This window comes from Lepidochelys kempii, chromosome 1, assembly GCF_965140265.1.
Source record: "Lepidochelys kempii isolate rLepKem1 chromosome 1, rLepKem1.hap2, whole genome shotgun sequence".
Taxonomy (NCBI): Eukaryota; Metazoa; Chordata; order Testudines; family Cheloniidae; genus Lepidochelys; species Lepidochelys kempii.
Window position 1 is genome coordinate 159770174 of NC_133256.1, and position 21096 is coordinate 159791269.

The 21096-nt window shown below is 41.3% G+C and overlaps 2 protein-coding genes across 3 annotated transcripts in view; one reads left to right on the top strand and one right to left on the bottom strand.

Moving 5' to 3' along the window:
- Nucleotides 1-21096, top strand: part of PSMG1 (proteasome assembly chaperone 1) — a 335075-nt gene that overhangs the window by 228986 nt on the left and 84993 nt on the right. The window lies entirely within an intron of this gene.
- On the bottom strand, nucleotides 2629-20631 carry ETS2 (ETS proto-oncogene 2, transcription factor). 2 transcript variants are annotated; one of them, XM_073360638.1, is made up of 10 exons: nucleotides 19952-20631; nucleotides 15707-15778; nucleotides 11885-12005; nucleotides 9952-10071; nucleotides 9414-9614; nucleotides 8308-8391; nucleotides 7146-7367; nucleotides 6752-7019; nucleotides 5995-6109; nucleotides 2629-4139 (listed from the first exon to the last, which is right to left on the bottom strand). In XM_073360638.1, the coding sequence occupies exons 1-10, from the start codon at nucleotides 20270-20272 to the stop codon at nucleotides 3924-3926; spliced, it is 1740 nt and encodes a 579-aa protein (XP_073216739.1). In that variant the 5' UTR covers nucleotides 20273-20631; the 3' UTR covers nucleotides 2629-3923. The 2 variants fall into 2 exon arrangements, with proteins under 2 accessions (XP_073216739.1, XP_073216749.1); XM_073360648.1 differs by having other exon boundaries at nucleotides 20325-20630.

Below are 21096 nucleotides of genomic sequence, written 5' to 3' on the forward strand. Positions count from 1 at the left end.
GTTCTTTGATCCAGTCCACGCCCCTAACTAATTTCCTTAATTTATTAAAGCTAGCTCTTTTGAAATCAAGGACCCTAGTTGCAGATCTATTTTTGTTTATCCTTCCATTTAGTTTAAACTGAATGAGTTCCTGGTCACTCGAACCTCTACAACCAGTTTTTCTGTGAGGTCCTCACTCCTCACCAGTACCAAATCTAAAATTGCAGCACCTCTTGTTCGTTCAGCAACTGTTTGATGAAGAAATCTGCTATCACATCCTGGAAAATGTAGGCCCTACAGTTAGTAGTAGCACTTGTCCTCCAATCTCTATCTGGGAAGTTAGTCTCCCATAATCACACAATTACCAGTAATATTTATTTCATTAAAAACATTTAAGATGTCTCAATCCATCTCTAAATTGGATCCTGGTGGTCTGTAACACACTCCAAGAACTGTATCAGGGGAACCTCTAGTTTTCCTCCAAAGTGATTTTGGCTCAAACAGGACTGTCTTATCCAGTCCATCACTTCTAATTTCTTTACAGTTCAACTCATCAATATACAAGGGTACTCCACCACCTTTCCCTTTATTTCTGTCTTTCCGGAATAGCACATACCCTTCAATACCCGTGCTCCAGTCATGACGACTATTCCACCATGTGTCTGTTTACCCTAATATCTGGTTTCACTTCCTGCACCAGTAGCTCTAGTTCCTCCATTTTGTTAGTCAGGTTCCTTGCACTGGTGTACAAACATCTTAATTGTGGGCGAAGCCAAGCAGCAACATTCTTTGCCTGACTGGATACACTGTCATTTTATGGCCAGTATTGCTTATCTGACTGGTGTCAGCACTATCCTTCCCCTTAATGTCCATTCTCCTAACCATGGCTGTACCCTTTCTTACTTGATTTTCCTTCCTCTCAATCTGGTGTGGAGATCACATGAGCATCTCCCACCCTTCTCTAGAGAACCTAGTTTAAAGCACTTTTAATCAGTTGTGCCAATCTCCATCCCAGAAATCTATTTCCCTCACTACTCAGGTAGAGTCCATCCCATGAGAACACCACTCAGGATTAAAGTAATAGAAGAGACATGTTAATGAGTACTGTGTCCCCCTACTGCTGTAACATTTTTTGTTGAATTTGGGAAATAGAAAAAAGGAAGTTGTGTTTAAATGCCCATCATATAAATAATAAACTATTAGGCTTCAGCTCTAAATGAGTGACAGGGCTGTGTTTAGGAAATGCATATTGAAAATGAACCTTTTATGAACTGAAAGTGAGATTAGGGCTGAAATACCCTATAATCAAAGCATATGAGTGGCACAGAAAGAGGAAAATAGGATTGTAGACAATAACATGGCTGTAAAGGAAATACTACATTGATGGCTCCTGCCCCCCACACCCATCCTAGAAACCCAGGCTAGAAGCAAGTCATTTCTGTATCTACAGTGTAGTACATTACAAATCCCACTGACAATTTTGGCTGCCTTTCCATTGACTTTATTGGGCTTTGGCTCAGGCCCTAGAAACTGTATTTCTGTTCAAGCTATACATTCCTCTGTTTGCAGATAAGACAGCTACAAACTGCAGCCTGAATTCAGCAGACCCCATATGTGGGCCTGAAATGGGGTGGGGTGGGGTGAGCACAGTGTTTCCCCCTCTTTCCCTTGTAAGGGCCATGGAAAGGCTAGAAAGAAGGGCAGTCCCTGTGCATGATTTAGCCCTCAAAGCTCATGGTGCATCCTACAGCCATTGACAGAGGAGGTTCTGACCAAGACATTTAGAAGGCCAAGTTTGAGAACTTTTCCCACTGTATTTTGTTTTAAAGAGCACTTTATAAAACTACAAGTTCTGCTTTTACAGTAGGTTGAATTCAGCATAATGAGAGCAGAATTTGGCCCTTATTTTTGTAACTACTAAAACAAGGACAATTTATCTTTTAAAAACACTTGATCATATTGTTTCCTCCATTTTTTCCTCCTTTAGAGAGAGGCAAGCTTAAAAATGACTGGCATGTTATGGCCTACTATCTTATGGTGGGAAACAAATGACTTATGGTCTTTGCAAAGTAGCTTATTCCATACCAAGAGGTGTTGGGAATGTTTTCCAACATGAGTGGGAGTTATGCACCCTACACACATGCTTACCAGTTTGGGACTAGGTTGTAATAGCATTTCTACAGAACATGGAGTTATTCTGGAATAAGTGGTCCATAATTGCACTTTAAAATTCACACTTCACCTTAATCCAAATGATCAAATGCCAGTTTGAGTTAAAACTCTTGAAAAATATTAACTTCTCCAGATGATGGGGGAACATAAGTTCTTGTAACTTGAATCAGACATATGTACTGTACTCTCTAGCAGTAAAGGGGGAGAAGGCCAGCACAAGGCTGTTTGAGGAAGGGCATAGAGCCTTGTGCAACATATTCTGTACAAAGCTAATCACCACTGCAAAGAGTTATTGCCTGATTCTCCTCCCACAAGAGCTGTACACTGAGGTACTTCAACTCTTTTCAAGAGACTTCCTTCCAGTTTACACTGGTCTGAGAATCAGGTCTGTGACTTTAGAAGGTATTTCTGTTCCCAAAAAAAGGAATATAAGAGCCAATCAAAATGTTTAGGAATTCATAGAAATTATGCACACCATTTTTTCTGTTTAAGATGTTTTAATAAAGATTTGTCCATCCGTCCGTCCCCCCCCCACACACACACAGTACAACACATTTCAGTGTACATCAAGCTCAGATAAAAAATAAGGCTCTTACAAATTACATTTTTTCAGTGAATTGTTTGTTTTTTTTGCAATAAAAATTAGCTGCTACATAAATCCCTCCTGATCTCTGAAAAGGAGCCACAATTATTTCCAAAAATAGAATTCATATTTTAATCATATGGGATAAACCAGAGGGGAAAAAAAAGACAACTCAAAAAAAAGCTTGTATATAAATTGTTTTTAAAAGGACATGCATAGAAGTGAAAAAACATGCGCCATTTATCAAGAAAAATTCCACTTATCCATGTTAATTTTTTTTTCAGTTAGGCGAAACAGGCCCTTTATGCCCCAGATTACATCAGTTTCTTGTAAAAATGCCAAAATGAACAAAGTTTACCAACTGCAGTCAGGGCAAAATATTCACCAATACCCTCCATCTGACTGTCATATTACAGGCCTACAGTATAATCATGTACAAGGCATTTAACAGACTTCCTCAAACTGCAAAATGTTGTATGTCCTATTCAAACATGAGACAAATATTTACATTCTTCCTATTTCAAACACACATACAATTAGTTTAAATTACATTATACAATATCTGTTAAATAGGAACATTAAAGAACTTCAAGAAGCAACATATAAATATATACAAACTGACTTGAAATGGTGTGATTCCCCCCCTCGGAAGAAAAAAATTATAATTGCTACACCAAATTTTGAAACATAAAACAAAACTTTTGTTTCTGTACCTAACATGTTTGTGTAATAAAATGTACAATACAAACTGTCTCACTCTTGGCTTTAAAATAAAAGGTTAAGTAGGTTTTTTTTTTTAAAAATGCATATCATGATGTAAGCAACGTGGTTAAGTTTTGAGCTAGAATTCTGATGTATAACTGGTCACTCTCCAACCTTTGGTATTAAAAACAACCCATAATAAAAGGCCAAAACATTTAACCCTAGAGCATTTTCATGTCTTCAGGTTAGAGCTAGGCACTGTGTCATCCTCCACACTGCTCCAAGGGACTTGGTGCAGCAATACTTGAAGCCATTGCATCTGATGAAATAAGGCCACTTCTTCCTTCAGCTTTCCCTGATTACAAAACCAGTTCAAGGTCCTTATTTCTTAACAGTTGCACCAATCTGAAAAGACTGACTGCAGATGGGTCCTAGTCACAGTTCAAAATCTTGCAATCTCTGCTAGTTTTGCACGATATCGCAGTGCTCAATCTTCTGTGTCTGGCTGTACTCCCAGCATGGCATGAAGTTCCTCTGCCGTGTACCCCAGCAGGTTCTGTAGGTCACATACAAACCGGTACACATAGCGTTTCCCTGATGTTTTGTGGATGATGTTCTTGTCATAATAATAGCGCAGGCCTCGGCTTAGTTTCTCATAGTTCATTTTTGGCTTGTTTTTCCTCCTTCCCCATCGTCGTGCCACCTTCAGCCCCAAGGTGGGGGAAGAAGAGAGAAAGGCAGAACAAACCAATTAAAGCATACTATCTCAGTTAGCTGATAAATAGGAAAATTAAACTTAATTTAGCAACCAAGTCATTTTGTTGGTTCAAATGCCATCAAATCAGTGAGGATACTTGGGTGAGTAAGAGCTGAAGTCTTAAACAATCTGAGTTATGGGCCAAGCTTTTTGGCCCAAGGGCCACACTGGGGTTGCGAAAATGTATGGAGGGCCAGGTAGGGAAGGCTGTGCCTCCCCACACAGCCTGGCCCCTGCCCCCATCTGCCCCCTCCCATCCCCTGACTGCCCCCCTCAGAATCTCCAACCCATTCAATCCCCCGAGACCTCACCCCCTATCCAACCCCCCCCGGGACCCCTGTTCCTAACTGCCCCCTCCCCCCTCCCCGAGACCTCACCCCCTATCCAACCCCCCCGCTCCCTGTTCCTAACTGCCCCCTCCCCGAGACCTCACCCCCTATCCAACCCCCCCGCTCCCTGTCCCTAACTGCCCCCTCCCCGAGACCTCACCCCCTATCCAACCCCCCCGCTCCCTGTCCCTAACTGCCCCCTCCCCGAGACCTCACCCCCTATCCAACCCCCCCGCTCCCTGTCCCTAACTGCCCCCCTCCCCCCCCCCGAGACCTCACCCCCTATCCAACCCCCCCGCTCCCTGTCCCTAACTGCCCCCCTCCCCCCCCCCGAGACCTCACCCCCTATCCAACCCCCCCGCTCCCTGTCCCTAACTGCCCCCCTCCCCCCCCCGAGACCTCACCCCCTATCCAACCCCCCGCTCCCTGTCCCTAACTGCCCCCCTCCCCCCCCGAGACCTCACCCCCCTCCCCCCCCCGCTCCCTGTCCCTAACTGCCCCCCTATCCAACCCCCCGCTCCCTGTCCCCTGAGTGCCCCCCCAGAACCTCTGCCCTTTATCCAAACCCCCTGCTCCCCACCCCCATACCATGCTGCTCAGAGCAGCAGGAGCTCGCAGCCCGCCAGAGCCAGCCCCACCACCCGGCAGGAGTGGTGGGCCAGAGCGCTGGCAGCACAGCAGTGGCATTGCTGCGGGGGAGGGGCCAGGGACTAGCCTCCCCGGCCAGGAGCTCAGGGTCCAGGCAGGACAGTCTCACGGGCCACATATGGCCCACCGGCCGTACTTCGCCCACCTCTGGTCTATGAGCATGATGCCAATAGGTAGTGGATGGGCGCATGAGGCACCTTGCCACAAAGGGTTTAAAAAAAAAAAAAATTGTTAGTGCAAGAGAAGAGGTTAAGGTGAATTCCTCTCTCTCAAAGAGCTACACAACTCACACGTTAGGTTAGGTGGTTAAGTCACTTAAGGCCATATCCAAAGCTCACTGAAGGCAATGGGAGTCTTTTCATTGACTTCTGTAGGCCTCGGATCAGGCCCTTTAACTGCGTCAGAAAGGGGTTCCATCGTCAATTAGAGGGTTGGAGTTTATTCTGTTAGTGACTAATTTCCAAATGATCACAGCAGTCATTTGATGTATATCTAAAAACCAGACCTTTGAAGGCCTCACTATTCTGTGCATCTGCCATGTTTCTCTCAATTCCCAGGGGTTTTATCAGTTAAGTTACTTTCCTTAAACAGTTAAGCAATGCTGCAAGTTAAATGTAAAGGCAGCATGCAAAGACAGGACTATAATACACTAAACTTTTATGTACATTTAAGTACTTGACGGATGCTCTCGAAGTCACCCAGCAGTAAAACGTTTACAGAGGCAAAGACTCCTGATCTTGTAAACACTTTGCGTTGAGGGGTGTGCCTTTCTCTGATGGAGGATCAGGCCCTAGGTTTTTATTCAGTCACAACTGGCCACATACCTCATCTGGATCAGCAAGTTTAAACTCCCATCCATCTCCAGTCCAGCTAATAAATGACTGACAGGATTTGTCTGTTAGTAACTCCAGAAGGAATTGCCACAGTTGTATAGGTCCACTGCCTGTAAAAACCAAGAAGAGTAAAATTATTAGCCACAACTAAAGGCTATAGTAAGACACATACCATAATCCTAAGGTTTATCTAACTGATATAATTTTAAAATGTTTGGCTGAGGCAAAGAACGACTGTTTCTGTAACAGGAATCTGCTGAAGGATACATTATAATGAATTGAGTACACTATTTTAATTCAAAGTAGTTATTTGAACCAAGCTTTACTTCTCCCCCACCCCTTCACTTCATTCCTTTCTGCTGGCAGCTATATTTAAAACCTTAAAGGTCCTAAACTAAAGTCCGTGCCCTGATGAAGCTTCCAGTGATGAGCATTTTGCCTGAGTTAAGTAGTCTAGGAACAAGTGCTTAGTGGGTGAGTCAGTGCTGGTGAACTCCTTGAACTGACTGTTTTGTCTGGAGTTTCCCTTCTTTTTAGGCAGATGGAGCTCTACCAAGAATAGAATGCATTCCAGGTTTTAAAACAGGCTGTTTTTTACTAGAATATTGCATTATTAGTGAATAAATCATTCATGAACAAACAGTGAGTAAGGGAGGTTGAGAGGTACACTCTTCCTTTATCACAACGGACATATACCCACACAAGGGATCAGAAGCAAGAGAACAAGAGATATATTGTGGGACATCACTTGCCTGTAAAGCCTGCTAGAATTGCTGCTGGTATAACTGGTTTCCCTTGCTCTACAGGATCACTTCTTTCTTGAATGTAGTCTTTGAAAGACATTGTAGGTTTATTCAGACATAGAGACTGACTACAATCATCTTCAAAACTTTCATAAGAGGGCACACGTTGTACATCCACTAAAGAGGATTGGCTGTTCCAGGACTGAAGTTGAGAATCTGTGCTTTCATAACTTTCTGTGCCACTGTCACTTGATTCATGCTCTCTGGGCTTACCTAAAAAATTAAATAATGGTTGTTGTTCAGTTTATTTTGTATGTATAAGCCACATTAAGTAAAAAAGAGTGCACAGAGTATAGAGCCTTAAACTAATAATTAGCAAATGGAGAAGGTAAATCTTACCAGAGTTATCCATCAGCAAGTTCAGATTGTTTGTGAAGTCGCGGGTCATGGAGCAGTAGTTCACGCTGACGGTCTCTAACTGAGCTTTGGGGAACATCGAAAATTCTTGATCTGGGCTGAGGAGATTTGGTCCTGCAGAAGTCTGACATAAGTCACTCAGGAGGCTGGCTTTGGGGTAGCTATGCATTTGCATACCATAAGGGGCCTGTTCTGAATTAAAACCTAAAATGACAAGGGGGGGGAAGGAATGGATTAGTTATTCACTACAATCCTTCTCATAAACGTAATACCTTCATGTAAGCAGAACAAAACCAAGTCAACCCTTCCACTGCAACACAGACATACAGTTATGCCACTAAAAAAATATTTTTAAGCTGAAAACTTGACTGAGTAGGAACGATAGGGTATGGGTCTAATCCAAAAAGTCTACTAAAGTCAGCGGAAGGACTCCAATTGACTGCACTAGGGTTTAACCAGGTTCTGTATCACACAACCAGTATCTGCCGTATGATTTACAGATTGCCAGTTGCGCACAGAGCTCTCTGTGGTTTCCCAGAATGACAGAACAGAGAGAAAGTGCTGGGGAGGGGGCTAGGTGGTCCATAGCAGGATTCCTCTCTTGTTAACTGATCAGCAGATTGAGAAATACTGTGCTGAAAATACAACCTCATACACATAAGCAGCCTGGGGTAGGGGGGAAGAGAGATGTCAGGAGAGGGCCACTGGTCCCTGTCCTCTCCCTCCCTATTTACTCCATCTGCCCTCTGAGGCTTCATATTGCCTCCACCTTTCTTCTACCAAAAAGAACCAAAAACATGACTCCTGCTGGACCCCCATCAGTGCTGCTTTAGATTCAGCCTGGTAGTTGTGGTAATGGCCAGTTTGTACTAAACCATTTATTTGTGCAGAAAAGTTATGAAATCCCAAATTTGTTTTTGGTAAATGAATTGCCAAAAATCAAGACTTGACTTTTATTAACCACAGCTTTCACACTGTCTTCTTTCCTCCTGGTTTCACAGACTCCAAGATTTGCCTCAAAAAAAATATCTAGTCTGATTATTTTCAGTGTTCAAACCAACTTGCAGAATTACAGTTTGTGATATCACGTGCAGCATAATGCTAAGGAAGGGATTTTAAATGTCAACCAAATCAGGATACCTACTTAACGAGTTGTTATTGACCCAGTGTGGGGCTGAGGTAAGATGAGAGTTTTCAACATATTGGTCCTGTGTCTTCTCTTGACTGTCTGAAAACAGAACAAATATCCTTTTTATACATCTGACCAGGACATTATGGGGAACTTCAAGGCAACTGGAGGTATTTGTGACAGTCATGAAGTTAGTTACCCGACAAACTTTCAAAGAAATAACTGCTGGTAGGGAAAATTTCATGCCGATGGAATTCTAATATTCAATCGGTCTAAAAATCTGCAACACATTTAAGGCCCTGATCCTGCAAACATTTCAGCAATTGCTTAACTTCATGCACATGTGCAGTCCCATAGAAGTCATGGGGATTATATACCCATACTTAAAAGTTTGTAGGATCTGGGCATTAGGTAAGTGTTTTACACACAGGACTATAACAGTGAAAAGACAAAAAGCAAAATCACCAAAACCCAGCTAGACAAAAGAACACTCAACTTCCAAAGTTGTTTAACAAATGCTTAAATGAAAAAGACAACTTATGGTAACAATGGGAAAAGAAAAAAAAAGTTCTCCCTTTTTTCAATGTAGTTGTTTTGGCTCTCATCTTGTTGGAGGATTAGGGTGGGTAGATCCCTGCATCCATGTGAAGCCCCTCGACAAAATTTGTCCTCATCCTTCTTTTGTCTCAATGAAAAGACCCTGAAGTCTCTGTCACTCTTACATTCATTCACTGACTTATTCCAAAACACTGGTAAAAGTCACTAGTAACATGACTTGACCTAGTTTGACTTTTGGTTACATTTTTCTGATTTGAATTATATATTGCATCAGATCCATCCTAATCTCATTTATATCAATGACTATTCTGTATAAAACTGCTGCTGAGAGAACTGCAGTTTGGCAGTAATTGACAAGCTAGAAACGACTGATTGCTTTTATGCTCTCCAGAAAGTGATTTTTTAAAGCTACCTTTGATAATGTTTAAAGATTTTAAAAATTCACTTTGAATTTTTTTAGGCAATTACAAAACCACAACTCGGTGAAATACATCACCATTTTGTTTGAGGGGGTTGCTTTGTTAGGATCACAGAGGAGTCGTCCTTTTTGGCTCTCTAGTTACCTTTTATCATCTGTTCCAGGTGTTCCCACAGAATGTCACCTACATAATCAGGAGCCAGCTCCAAGAAATGTTCCTTGCCCAGGTTGCACAAGTCTTGGCCGTTCATGACAAACTGAGGAAAGTTCACATTTGCCAAACTAAACTCCCTGGTAGCCCAAAAAAGCCATTGGCAAACCTGCTGTTCTGTCCATAGCCAAGGATCTGCAAATGGGGGGGTGGGGGGGTAGTTGTGGAAGAGAAAAGAAAAACGCGTAACATTTAGAGGCAACTCTTGATATTTATGTTCATAAGAACCTAAAATAAAAGTATAGGTAAAAAGATATTGAGAGTGAGGGCTCATGTTTAAAAGAGAGTTATCTAGGATATCTACTTCTGAAGCTCAAATATCAATGATTTAGTCTTAATTTTAAATCACTGCCCTAATTTTTCCTTCTATATTCTTTTAATCAGTGGATGAGCTCAGTTTACTTGCTATTCTCGTCATCTAACCAATCAGCATCATTTTGCACTAAAAAGATTATAAAAAGAAAGCACTTACTATTTGGGATACCCAGACGACACTGTTCCTTTGCAAAGCCACTGAAAGTAGCTTTTAAAGCTTGACTCATAACGGCCTTACTGCATGGGGTTAGGAGAGGCAATTCACAGCTGTTTGACTCTAAAAGAAAGGGGGAGGAGTGGAGACATTAGCATTTAGGCTAATGGACCAGACAAATAAGAATCCACAATGTTAAAGAACGAGCAAAAGAGGCTTCCAACTATAAAATGGGACCAAATATGGCAAGCCCTATCTGTAATAGTTATTTCTATGCCAGCGTAAGATTGTCGCAGCTAATGATGCAGACTCAGATTGACTTTGGTAGTAAGAAGTATGCCTTTGTTATGTAGAGTCAATTATCTTTATGAGAAAACAAGACGACTGCTTCTTCCTCTTCTCTCCTCTATAATCCAAGAGCCAAGTGACCTCTTGTCAACTCTGGATACCCTGCACTGAGCTTGAGAACCAAGTAACGAGGAGGGTAGTAATGATGAGTTGGCTTGTGGTACATTGAACACTGCACTAGATTGAATGTCAGACCCACTCATGCGTAGATCAGTCAATTGAATTTGTGGTGTTGTCATGTATTATTCAATGGTTAGAGTGTAATACATAAATTTGGCATTGGGAACTAGCTTGTGACCCAAAATGTAACTGGCTGATGATCCTGGTACTTGAATTTTATGCAGCCATAAATTGTTATAAATTCATAATCAACTCCTTAGTTAATGCTGCAACCAACTTCCATTCAAAGGAATAATTTAGCCCCCATCCTATCTTCTTTATTAGAAAGATTTGGCATGAAAATTTCCAGACTTCTTCTGGAAGTAAAGAGCATTTTCAAGTAAAGTTTGAAGAAAATTGGTCAAATTGTTTTTGCATTATCTGTCATTTTAAAAAGTTACCCGGATTTGATATTCTGACTGGTGTCAGACATTTCCTTGGGTTCCCTCTAGCTTGAAACCAGCTGGTCAATACTTCTTCAAACTTTCAACTTTCCACAAATCTCTTTGAAAACGAGTGCACAGATTGTAGTTGACACAGTTAGGTTGCACTCATGTTATTAATAATTGCTATATCTAATAAAGTTAATGTCACAGGGAGAGCATGCATACGCATGAGATAAGCTGTCAGGCTTTAGGACTGTGCATGAATCTGCAAAGCTAATCTAGCTATCTATGGTCTGCAATGAGCTCCACGTGAGCAAGCAGGTGAACCTCTGCACACATGTGGAGCTCACTGCAAGGCTGACTAAAAACTTAGGTGCAACACCCATCACCATTGTATTGGAGTAGCTCAGGAATAAGCCAGTCAGAGAGATCTGAGGTGAAGGTAAATTGAGAACTTTGAGTACAGTCCTGCTACAAGGATTTCAGTGTGTTACTTATGCAAAATTTCTAAAGCTGCACAATAAACCTGAGGGAAAGGGGGCCAAGGACCTTGCAGAGTTCTACATTTATACTAGTTCAGCGGGACTAAATACAGCTCTAATATTCTGTCTTTCCCCATTTTAAAAATACACCAACTTGAGTTATAGAAATGAACAAGTAAGTAAAGGTAGGTAAAGATTATTAGTAATGTTAATCTTAACAGATACACACATCCAAAGACCTTTTTAATTCTGCCTCAGTATGCCTAACTGGCCTTCTACAGACAACAGATCCTCTTATATTCACACACCCTACTACAGTGTAGGTTTCCGCTATGGGAAGCTGTAAGCCAGCAATAGAACTACTCATGTGAAAAAACTTAATGTATGTAAATGTCTGCAGGACTGAAGTCTTAAGGTAATATTAAAAAAAAGTCTTCTCTATTATTAAAGATTTATTGTTGTGCATCGTAGGTAACAGTGACAGAAACCTACTTAGAGAACCCAGCACTTTCTATTTTGACTGATGTGGCTGATCAAACTAAAAACGCAAGCAATATTTACCATAAGAAATCGAATCAAATCCTGTTGGTACTTCTTGAAGGGTTTGATCTTCATTTAATGAGGGAAAATATCCTGCAAACAGAGAGTTTGTGACGTCAAAGGCATCAAATGCTGGTTGATGCTGCAAAACAGTTTAGAAAAAGAATATTCAGTGTAAGTATTCTGCTAGAGCACTGCTAACAGCAACTACAAAGAGGACAGGTTGTTTGTATGTACACTCTCTCCAGGTACTATCTTCTGAAAACTATTAAACCATGAGTTCAGAGTATAAACAAATAACTATTAATGCAATGTTAAGGGTTGCATAGTTAAAATAAAAATGCAAAAGATTCTAACAGCAGCGTTCACTTTCCTGTGTGGCACATTCTGTATGTCCTATGGTAATCATTTTTTTTACAACATGAACAGTGGTATACTAAGCTACACATTATACAAAATAGATGAATGCTATGTTTATATAATGCAGATGAACTAATTTTTCTGTTAAGTTTCCTCTCCTTCTGCGCCAGACCCACAGATGGTGTAAATAAGAATAGATCACTGACTTCACTGGAGCTAAGCTGATTTTCATAAACTGAGGATCTGGCCTTCTGATTTTTGACTGTGCCACTCTGATACACTAAAATGCAAAAGAGCTGTGTTTAATCTTTTCAAAGACAATGCTGCCTGCATTAAATTGTTAGAAGTTAAATGACCCCAATTAGGCACTGATGCTTCTACCTCCATGAAGGTGAGAGGATCAAGTTCCCGGGTGAGCGGTTATTGACTGGAGGCAGTGTTCTGCAAGACTGTGTTTGAAAAGGCTGCTTTACAGTGTGACAGCTGCATCTTTGAATTAAAAGATGCTAGACTACTGAGATACAATGAAAACTACAAACTTTAGTTATAGTAGGCACAACTAGCAGCCATTTTAACAGGTGTGTATCTAAATTTTAACGGATTGCTAAATTGTAAAGAGATGTTACTATCATTTTTAGCCTTGTAACAGACAGCTAATGATGACTTCAAGTGCTAATTATTATAATTCACTAGTCCTTCTAGTATAACAAAAATAATTGCCAACATGAAGACGCAAGTAAGCTTACTTATATTTTTGGAAATATTCAATCTGAATGATATTACTTAAGACTGTAAAACAAACAGTCTTACAGGATTTATGAAGTAGAGTCTTTTCTTAGGTTTATTTTATTTTTATGGTTTAGGTAACCGGATTGTACCAACTACTGCATTTCATAAAAAGCAGCTTGTTAATCCGCAGCAGTCTCCAATGATTCTTTGCTAGTTTAAACCAATTAACAAGAATAAGTAGGACTGGCTATAATAGAATGTTTGAGGGGGAAAAGGAGAGATTTCTGATGAGCTAATAGTCACTTTTATTAAAGATTACAAATATTTGTAGAAAATCTTGTCTATCATTCAAACTCTGAAGTGCTCTAGTTGGGAGGTGGTGTACATGCGAAGTTATTACTGAATCTCCCAGGCCACATGCACCCCTTCTTCATAAATAGGTCTAAAAGTTACAAGCTTTTTCTACCAAAGTGAGCTGAATAAGTTTATACTTAACATGCCAACTAGTCATGAACAAGACTTGTAGCAACAGGTAGAGGCTATCACTAGACATTCCTATTGATGAGATTTAAAAACACAAACCAAAAGCCACAACCCAAACCTGTGGATACAGTATTTGAAAAGCTACAGGGCACAGCAATGATACCCATATGAGAGCATCTGCAGTAAAGGGGAGCCAGAGACTAAGGAACCACATACAATATCTGTAGACAGTTCCTATTTGCTTAGGCATCCACTTAAATGTTCATGCCAAGGTACAGATTTCTGGTGAGAATAAACTAATGCTCCTCAGCATAACACAGATTTGGTCTCAATTGACTGTACTAACTTAAATTGTTTTTGCAGAATAGCATATTAACTATCTGGTCTTTCCTGAATCCACCATGGTTCCTTTCTGGAGTTTACAGCTTTTCTATTTTGGTGTATGGTGCTATTTTTGTTTTGTAAACTGGCTGGGCAGAAACTCAAGACAGACACACACTTTGGCTTGCATGTAGTACTGAGGTTGTTTTTTTTATAAAAAGTTGCTATGCATTTCAGGGTGCAATTCATAGCAGCCTATGACCCACAGAAGGAAGAGGCTGGCATGAAGAAAAATCTAGAAGTCTTCCTTCTAATGGCTAATTTAGTCCAAAAATTAACTCTGCTGGTCAGCTCAGTGTAAGTAATATTGTTCAGACTAATTAAGATTGTTCGTGTACATATGATAGCAATAAGAAAAGTCAGAGTAAAGATACTTTAAAGATTTTTGTTATCTGTGAAATAGTTGTTAAAACCAGCTGGTCTGGTCTGCTACTAAAAAATGCTTTAAATGTTAATAGATAATAGCTCTGATTCACCATTTGTATCTAGAGAAAAGGCCAAGATCTTTCAACATAATCTGGAAACTCCTGTATTTTGTGTAAATAAATGACCGTTACAGTGACTCACTGAAGGGAAAAAAAGCAGTAGTATATGAATGAGTAGAAAGCATACTGTACCCATGTCTCATATTTCAGAAATGTAAAATGTATTAGTTAATGTTTGAACATTGCTCTGAATAGGTAATAAAACCCCATATGGGATAAATCCTGCTCACTTTACTCAGTCAACCAAAAAAAAAAAAGAGGGGGTGGGGCATTATGTGGTTTCATGGCAGTTATGTATAAATTTAGTAATAAACTGTGCAAAACTTGAAGCAAATCCAAAAGAATATTTCACCATTGCATAGTTGTTTCCAAGAGTCATAAGGGTTGACCTAAGATTGCGACAAATTGTCATCTAACTCCAATTTCCTTTGTGCCTGGCATAACTCCTGCATGGGAGAGCACTCAATTCACAAATTTCACATAAAGCTTCCTATTATGCTCTATGAAATGAATATTTGGTTGCTGGTTAGCAAAACAAATTATATAAGCCAGGGGGTGGGGGGGGGTGAGAGAAGAGGAGAAACAAAAAACAAAAACACACATTTGTAACTGACTTTAAACGAGACTGTGATATAGCCTCAAACACTAGCATTTCTCATAACATTCTAGGCCAAAAAGAGTTTGACTGGTCTTTATTTGCTTTTCCTTGATCATCACAATACAAGCGACCAATGCTTGCTAAAGACCTTTCATGAATAATTACAAAAAGTATGTTAAATGGATGTTCTTGCAGACAGTTACAAAAATGAAATCTTTTAAATTCTGTTTTTTCTAACCTGTCCTCGATTTGTAAATATCTTTCAAAGCAAGTCAAGACATTTGAACAACCGTTTCTTACATATAAGACTGAATAGTTTTGTTTTCATGCATTTTACTCTAGATTTTCATTTGGTAGATTTGCACATAACCACAGAGAATTTAATTTTCCCATACTAGACCAATGCTTTTACATACATCAGTCCTATCAAAAGACATTGACAGCCTTGCATGAAGTTAAATGTAGAAAGACCATCTAGGACCCAGTCCTGCTGCCCTTACTTGCACAATTCTGATTGAGTTCAATAAATTGAACATCAGAATCTGACTTTTCATCTTGCTTTCCAATCTTTAAGATGGATTTGTCAAATGTATATTTTCCTGTTTAAACAGGGTGCTTTAAATGGCTAGGTATAAAGTGTTTGTTCCTTATCTTATAAAAATAAACATCAGCAAGAAGGAACCCAAATGTAGTTAGCATAGTCTCTCTTCAGCATGCATATGCAGGTCTCTCACTAACATGAGAAATACACGCATGGAGTGGGAGTTTAGGCCACTTGTTTTTAGCATCTCTCCTAGGAAAACTCACCTTGAGCATTCCTCTGTAGACATTAGACACAGGGGCTACCTGATCCATGTTCTTGATTCCAAAGTCACTCATCTGAAATGAAAAGAGAACGTATGAAAAATGTGTTCTTGCAAAGGTGAGTCCATTAACAGGAGCACCTTATCTGCTCTACTGTAGACCATAAACTTGTAATGCAACAAAATGCTTCATTCAGAGAATCCTCTGACAAGGCAAGAATATGAAAGCTTTCATCTTGAGTACTGTGTCCTCAACACCGGGCCTGATTTACACAGTTTGAATTGGGATGAACTCCATCAAAATCATTGACATTAAAATGGTAGGAGATGTATATGTGAGAAGCGGATCAAGCTCTTCGCATACAAGATGAAAGTCTTCCTAGTACCTAAGTTTGTTGAATTTAAGTTTACAGGCCTACAGAAATTCTTTGCTTGCCAACTATTCATTGCTTATCCCTAGGTGTCTTCAAGTTTTGGTTCCAGTGCCTTAAATGTTCATGCTTTGACTTTTTGAATTTTGACTTTGTTTACTGGATTTTTACTAAACACCCATAAACGACTTACGACTTTCCCTTTCCAATTAGGGTGTGGGGTTGCATGTAAGATTTAGCGAGTCCTCTTTGTTTTCACTCAAAATATTTTGGAACTAAATCTTGGACAATATGTCTTTTGGGACAATCCAGAATACGCAATCAAGTACTGAATACAGGTTGTTTATAATGTGAATTATTAGCCTAAGAAAAATGTAGCTTCTGATAGATGGATACAAGTTTCCGTTATTTACCCTTTGACAATCAGTTGAATAAACAGTATTTGGAGACTAAGCAAAATAAGCAATAATCCATTGTGAGCAGATGTAATTTCACAACACTACAGGGTTAGGTACTTTGAACACATCAGAAGGAACATGCAGTAAGATGCATCTCTGAAAAAGTTGACTGTCTGGTAGATATTTTAATTCTATTACCCATTTTCCATTCTCTCCCTTTTTATGGAAATCGCAACAGAGTCTATTCCAAAGACTGATCTGAGTATTTATTAAAGAAAATATCCCCAAAGTGTTACACTACTGTTTTGCACATAACTTAAAATGTAACCAAGTTCGGTAAAAATATTTGTTTGAGGATCAACTGTCTGCTAAGTTTCTGCCTAAAATATCTTACTACAGTTATAAACTCAACATCTTAAGAGGGTTTGTAATATAATGGGACTGATAACAGACTTGTCTGCAGTAGCATAAAAATACTGTCCTATGGCCTATAATACAGAAACAGAATTGTGTGTGATTTTATGACTAGTTCTAATCTATGTTTGACAAAATAGTGACATATTCATAGTAGCTCACTCAAACAGAAGGCTGTAACGTAGGCTTACGGGCATTGCTCTGGCTTATCATAAGGACAAACCACATTGAACAAAAGTGATTTATCAGAATCCACTGAGACACTGTTCATTTAAAACTTTTCCTTTCATTTGGTCTTAGCACAATGCTGGCTTCTCCACCTTCACAGAAAGTGTTTAGAAACTAATATTAGTCCATAAATGCCATATCAGGAAAAGGTCAGCCCCACCATTCCTACATCAAAGCTGTAGCTATTAGAAAACTAAATTATTTCTGCCCCCCTTGGTTACTTCTATATACACATGTAAAAATAAAATATTTAAAAAAAATCAAGTACTCAAAAGAAACTAAGCAAATCAAAGAAGGTCTAAGCAAAACAAATACAGCTTGCTGTAATGATAAACATCCAAAGTATCTATAAAAATAAACCAATAAAACCAGCCTCTTTTCTCCTCTCCTTTGTCCGATCACTCAAAATCCTAAATATTTAAGCTTAAAGGCTCATTTTGGCTTTAGTGTCAACTGTTCTTCCACATACAAAACAATGACTGAAAACAGAGAACAACTGCATTTGAAAGGAATACAGTCAGGCAAACTTCACCTAAATATGGAAAATGCTAACTGGTGTGATTTTGTGGAAATGAGAACACAAAATATCCTCTCTCTTTTATGAGCATGTTGGTAATGAACAGTGATCTCTCCACAGTTCAGGTCATAAATTCACTCAAGTGTCCCTCGTCCCTCCCCTGAAGATATTACAATTTTAAATTAACATCTTATCCTGTTAATCCTGTTGTTGCTCCTTTTCAGAGTATCATGAATTTCTAAAGCTTTTTAGTCTCTGTTACTACTCCTTTTAATTTAATAGTATCTAGCTATAAGCCTCAACTTCTAGATATAGCTGCAATTTGTGATGCAGAAATGCTTTTGCGTATGTTTTCCCAATAACCTTAATTTTTGGCCCATCATTTATTGTGATTAGTCTGAAGATTTCAGGTGAAATCCTGGCCCCGAAGTCAACTGTAATCTTGCCAATGACTTCAAGAGGACTAGGATTTTACTTGTCTTTTTTTGGTCTCAGTAAGTGTTCACAATACAAGTAGTATTTAAAAAGGTGTAACTGGCATTTCTTCCAGTATATTAAACTGAACACTATTTCTCTATGCCAGTCTGCTCACTTGCTATTTCAACCACACACAATCACTTTGTCAGTGTTATGTTTTGAAGGCAACTGGAAATAGACTCTGTAGCACACAATTATGCACCAAAATCCTCATCAATATATTTTTTTTCCCTTTGATCAAATTCTTCAAGTACAACTTGTATGACAAATGAAAGGATACAGTTATTCATAGTGTTACCAGTTTGGGTGATCAACCAATGAGGCAAGGGTTTCCAGCTCTGTGATAGGGAACTCACCAGCATACTGGAAAATAAACTGGGCGGAGTGTGCGATACAGATCTTTGCAACAGAGAGACTTAAAGTTGGAGTATTTCATTGGGATGGTGAATGTGTCTTTTTAAGAACTTAAAAAGACACAACGGCTCAATGTGACTGGGCCTCACTACCCACTCCTCCACTAAACATTGACAACTGATTCTCGTTGGCTACAATGAGTAACTAGCAGAACACCTTTGTCAACACCTGTGCACGGCTGAGAGTGGGTGAACCTGAACAGACTCAACAGGATCAAGCAATTAACTAATACTTCTGAATGCTGGTCAACTTCTTTCAGCAATAACCAGGTACTTCCTTTACCTAGAGTAAACCTGTACCTATTCAAAAGAAAAACTAAAATCGGTGTTAATATTTGAGACCTAACTAATTAGGCAGCTAGTCTTCATAGGCTAGATCCACCAGTTCTTCCTAAGCAAAACTCCATCGGACTTCAAAGTGTTTCTTACAATGGGCTTTAAAAAAATAAAAATAAAAAAAAAAAATCAAGAAAGCTCTTAATTTCTAAGTTTAACTATTTGATTCCAGTTAGGAGTGATGCTTCCTTACAAGATAGATGACTTGTCATGGCTGACACACTTGCCCATAAAAAAGTAAGGTGTAGAAATCATGCAACCAGAACTACCAAAAAACCAAAACAACCCCCCACCACCACCTTTAACATAAACCACCCAAACAAAAAAACAAAAACCAGACCAAAAACATCTGATGCATCTGCCTATCAAATGGTGGCTTAGAAAAATATTTCTAGACGTATTGGGGGAGGGAGAATCTATATAGTTCTCACCCAAACTCCTGGTTACTGGTTTTAGATCACACAAGGGGCTTTTAAAACTTGGATTTAATTTTTTTAAACTGACTTTATACTGTAATGTACATAGACTCCTATGTAAAAGCTGCTGCTGTTGAATCTGTTTGCTCCCCCCAGCCCTCTTCTTCCCCCTCCACCCCCCCCCGCATTTGTATTGTAAGGTAACAATAAACAGTCGTATTGGCTGACATGTCAGCCAGTCTTTGCTACTAAAAAAACAAAACAAAAAACCCACCACACCCCTCGTTGCCCCCCAACACAGTCACATCCAAGGGACTTCGGTGAGTTCCAACGTTTAACCTACTGCTCAAGCTTCCAGAGTATCAGAAACAATGTATAAAACAATGTTTAAGTATGCGCCACCTTCTTCCTACCCCACTAGGAGGATAAAGGAGATCATCATAATCCAGCGATAGATTCCAAGAACTCACAATTCAGCGTAAGACCAGCCAGGCTAAAAGAACTTCTAAATGTTTCTCACACCGGCAAGGCTAGGAAGAGCCTCCCTGTAAGGCGGCGGGGGGGACGGGGACGGGGGGGGGACGACGGGACACGACCTTCAAAAACCAATTTCGATGGGCCCTCGCCGCTTGACTCCAAATCGGCTCTCACCTACTTAACCCGATGTCATCTGACTCACCCATATAAAATACAGCGATTCCCTTACACGCCAAACCGGGCGGGGGGAGCAGCCGGGCTCGCTGAGGGAGCGGGGCGAGGAAGGGTCGTTCCGCGCACAGGGCGCTGCCCGCGCCGCAGTTCGAGGCGGCTCCCTCCCGCAAAGTTTGGGCGCCGGGGCAGATCCCGAGCCCGCTGCGGCCCGGCGGCCCCTCCAGCGGCGGGGGCGGCGGCAGAAGCGGGGGCTGGTCGCGCTGCAGGCGCCGCGCAAGAGCGGGCAGCGTGAGACAAGCGGCACAGGCTGCGGATCCACGCGGCGGCCGAGCGCCCCCTTCAAATCCATCGCGCCCCCCTCCGGGCCGCGCCGCGCCGGGCGGCTGAATCCTGCGCCTTACCTGGGCCGCCCCGAGCCGAGGTCCCGCCGGGAAGCTCTCCAAGCCCAGCGCTCGCTCCTGCTCCTCCTGCTGCTGCTGCTGCTCCCGCCTCCAAACGACGCCGCCGCCTCGTCCGGAGCCAAAATCGCCTTTGCAGGGGCGGGGCGCGGGGGGCGGCGCGGTGCGGTGCGTGGGCGCTGGCTGTGCCCGCCGCGGCTGCTGGCTCCGAGTGCGCCGCGCTCCGCTCTGTGCGCTCCTCCGAGCCTCCCGCGGGCTCTTCAGCGGGCAGGAAAAGGGGGCGGAGCGCGCCTCCCTGCGGGCCCGGCCTCCCCGGCTTACACGAGGAGGCGGAAGAGCCGCTTCCTTTTCTTATCGCGGGTGTTGTCCTTTCGAGTCGGCCGGGGCTGCCAAGCCAACAGCCGCCACCCCCTCCCCCGCCCGGGTGCGAACGGAGCCTGGGCTGGGGCTTTCACGGGCCCCCGCCTCTCTCCTCCGTCTGTTGGTTGTTTTCTTCCCCGAAGGGAGGGGGCCAGCCTGCCTTTGAGGAGTTTACATCACAAAAGAAGAGAGAGGGGGGAAGAAATACCTATATCCTTTGAGGGAGATGGCCGTGATTCTCTCCCAGGGTCCGGGGGACTTCTTCATCGGGGATGATTTTGTTTTTCCAATTCAGACTGGATGTTTTTCTAAAAGCTCTGCTCTAAGCATTATTTGGGGGACGTTCTACGGCCCCTGTTATACAGGATCAAAGAAGTGGGGGTTTTACCCACGAAAGCTGATGCTCAAATAAATC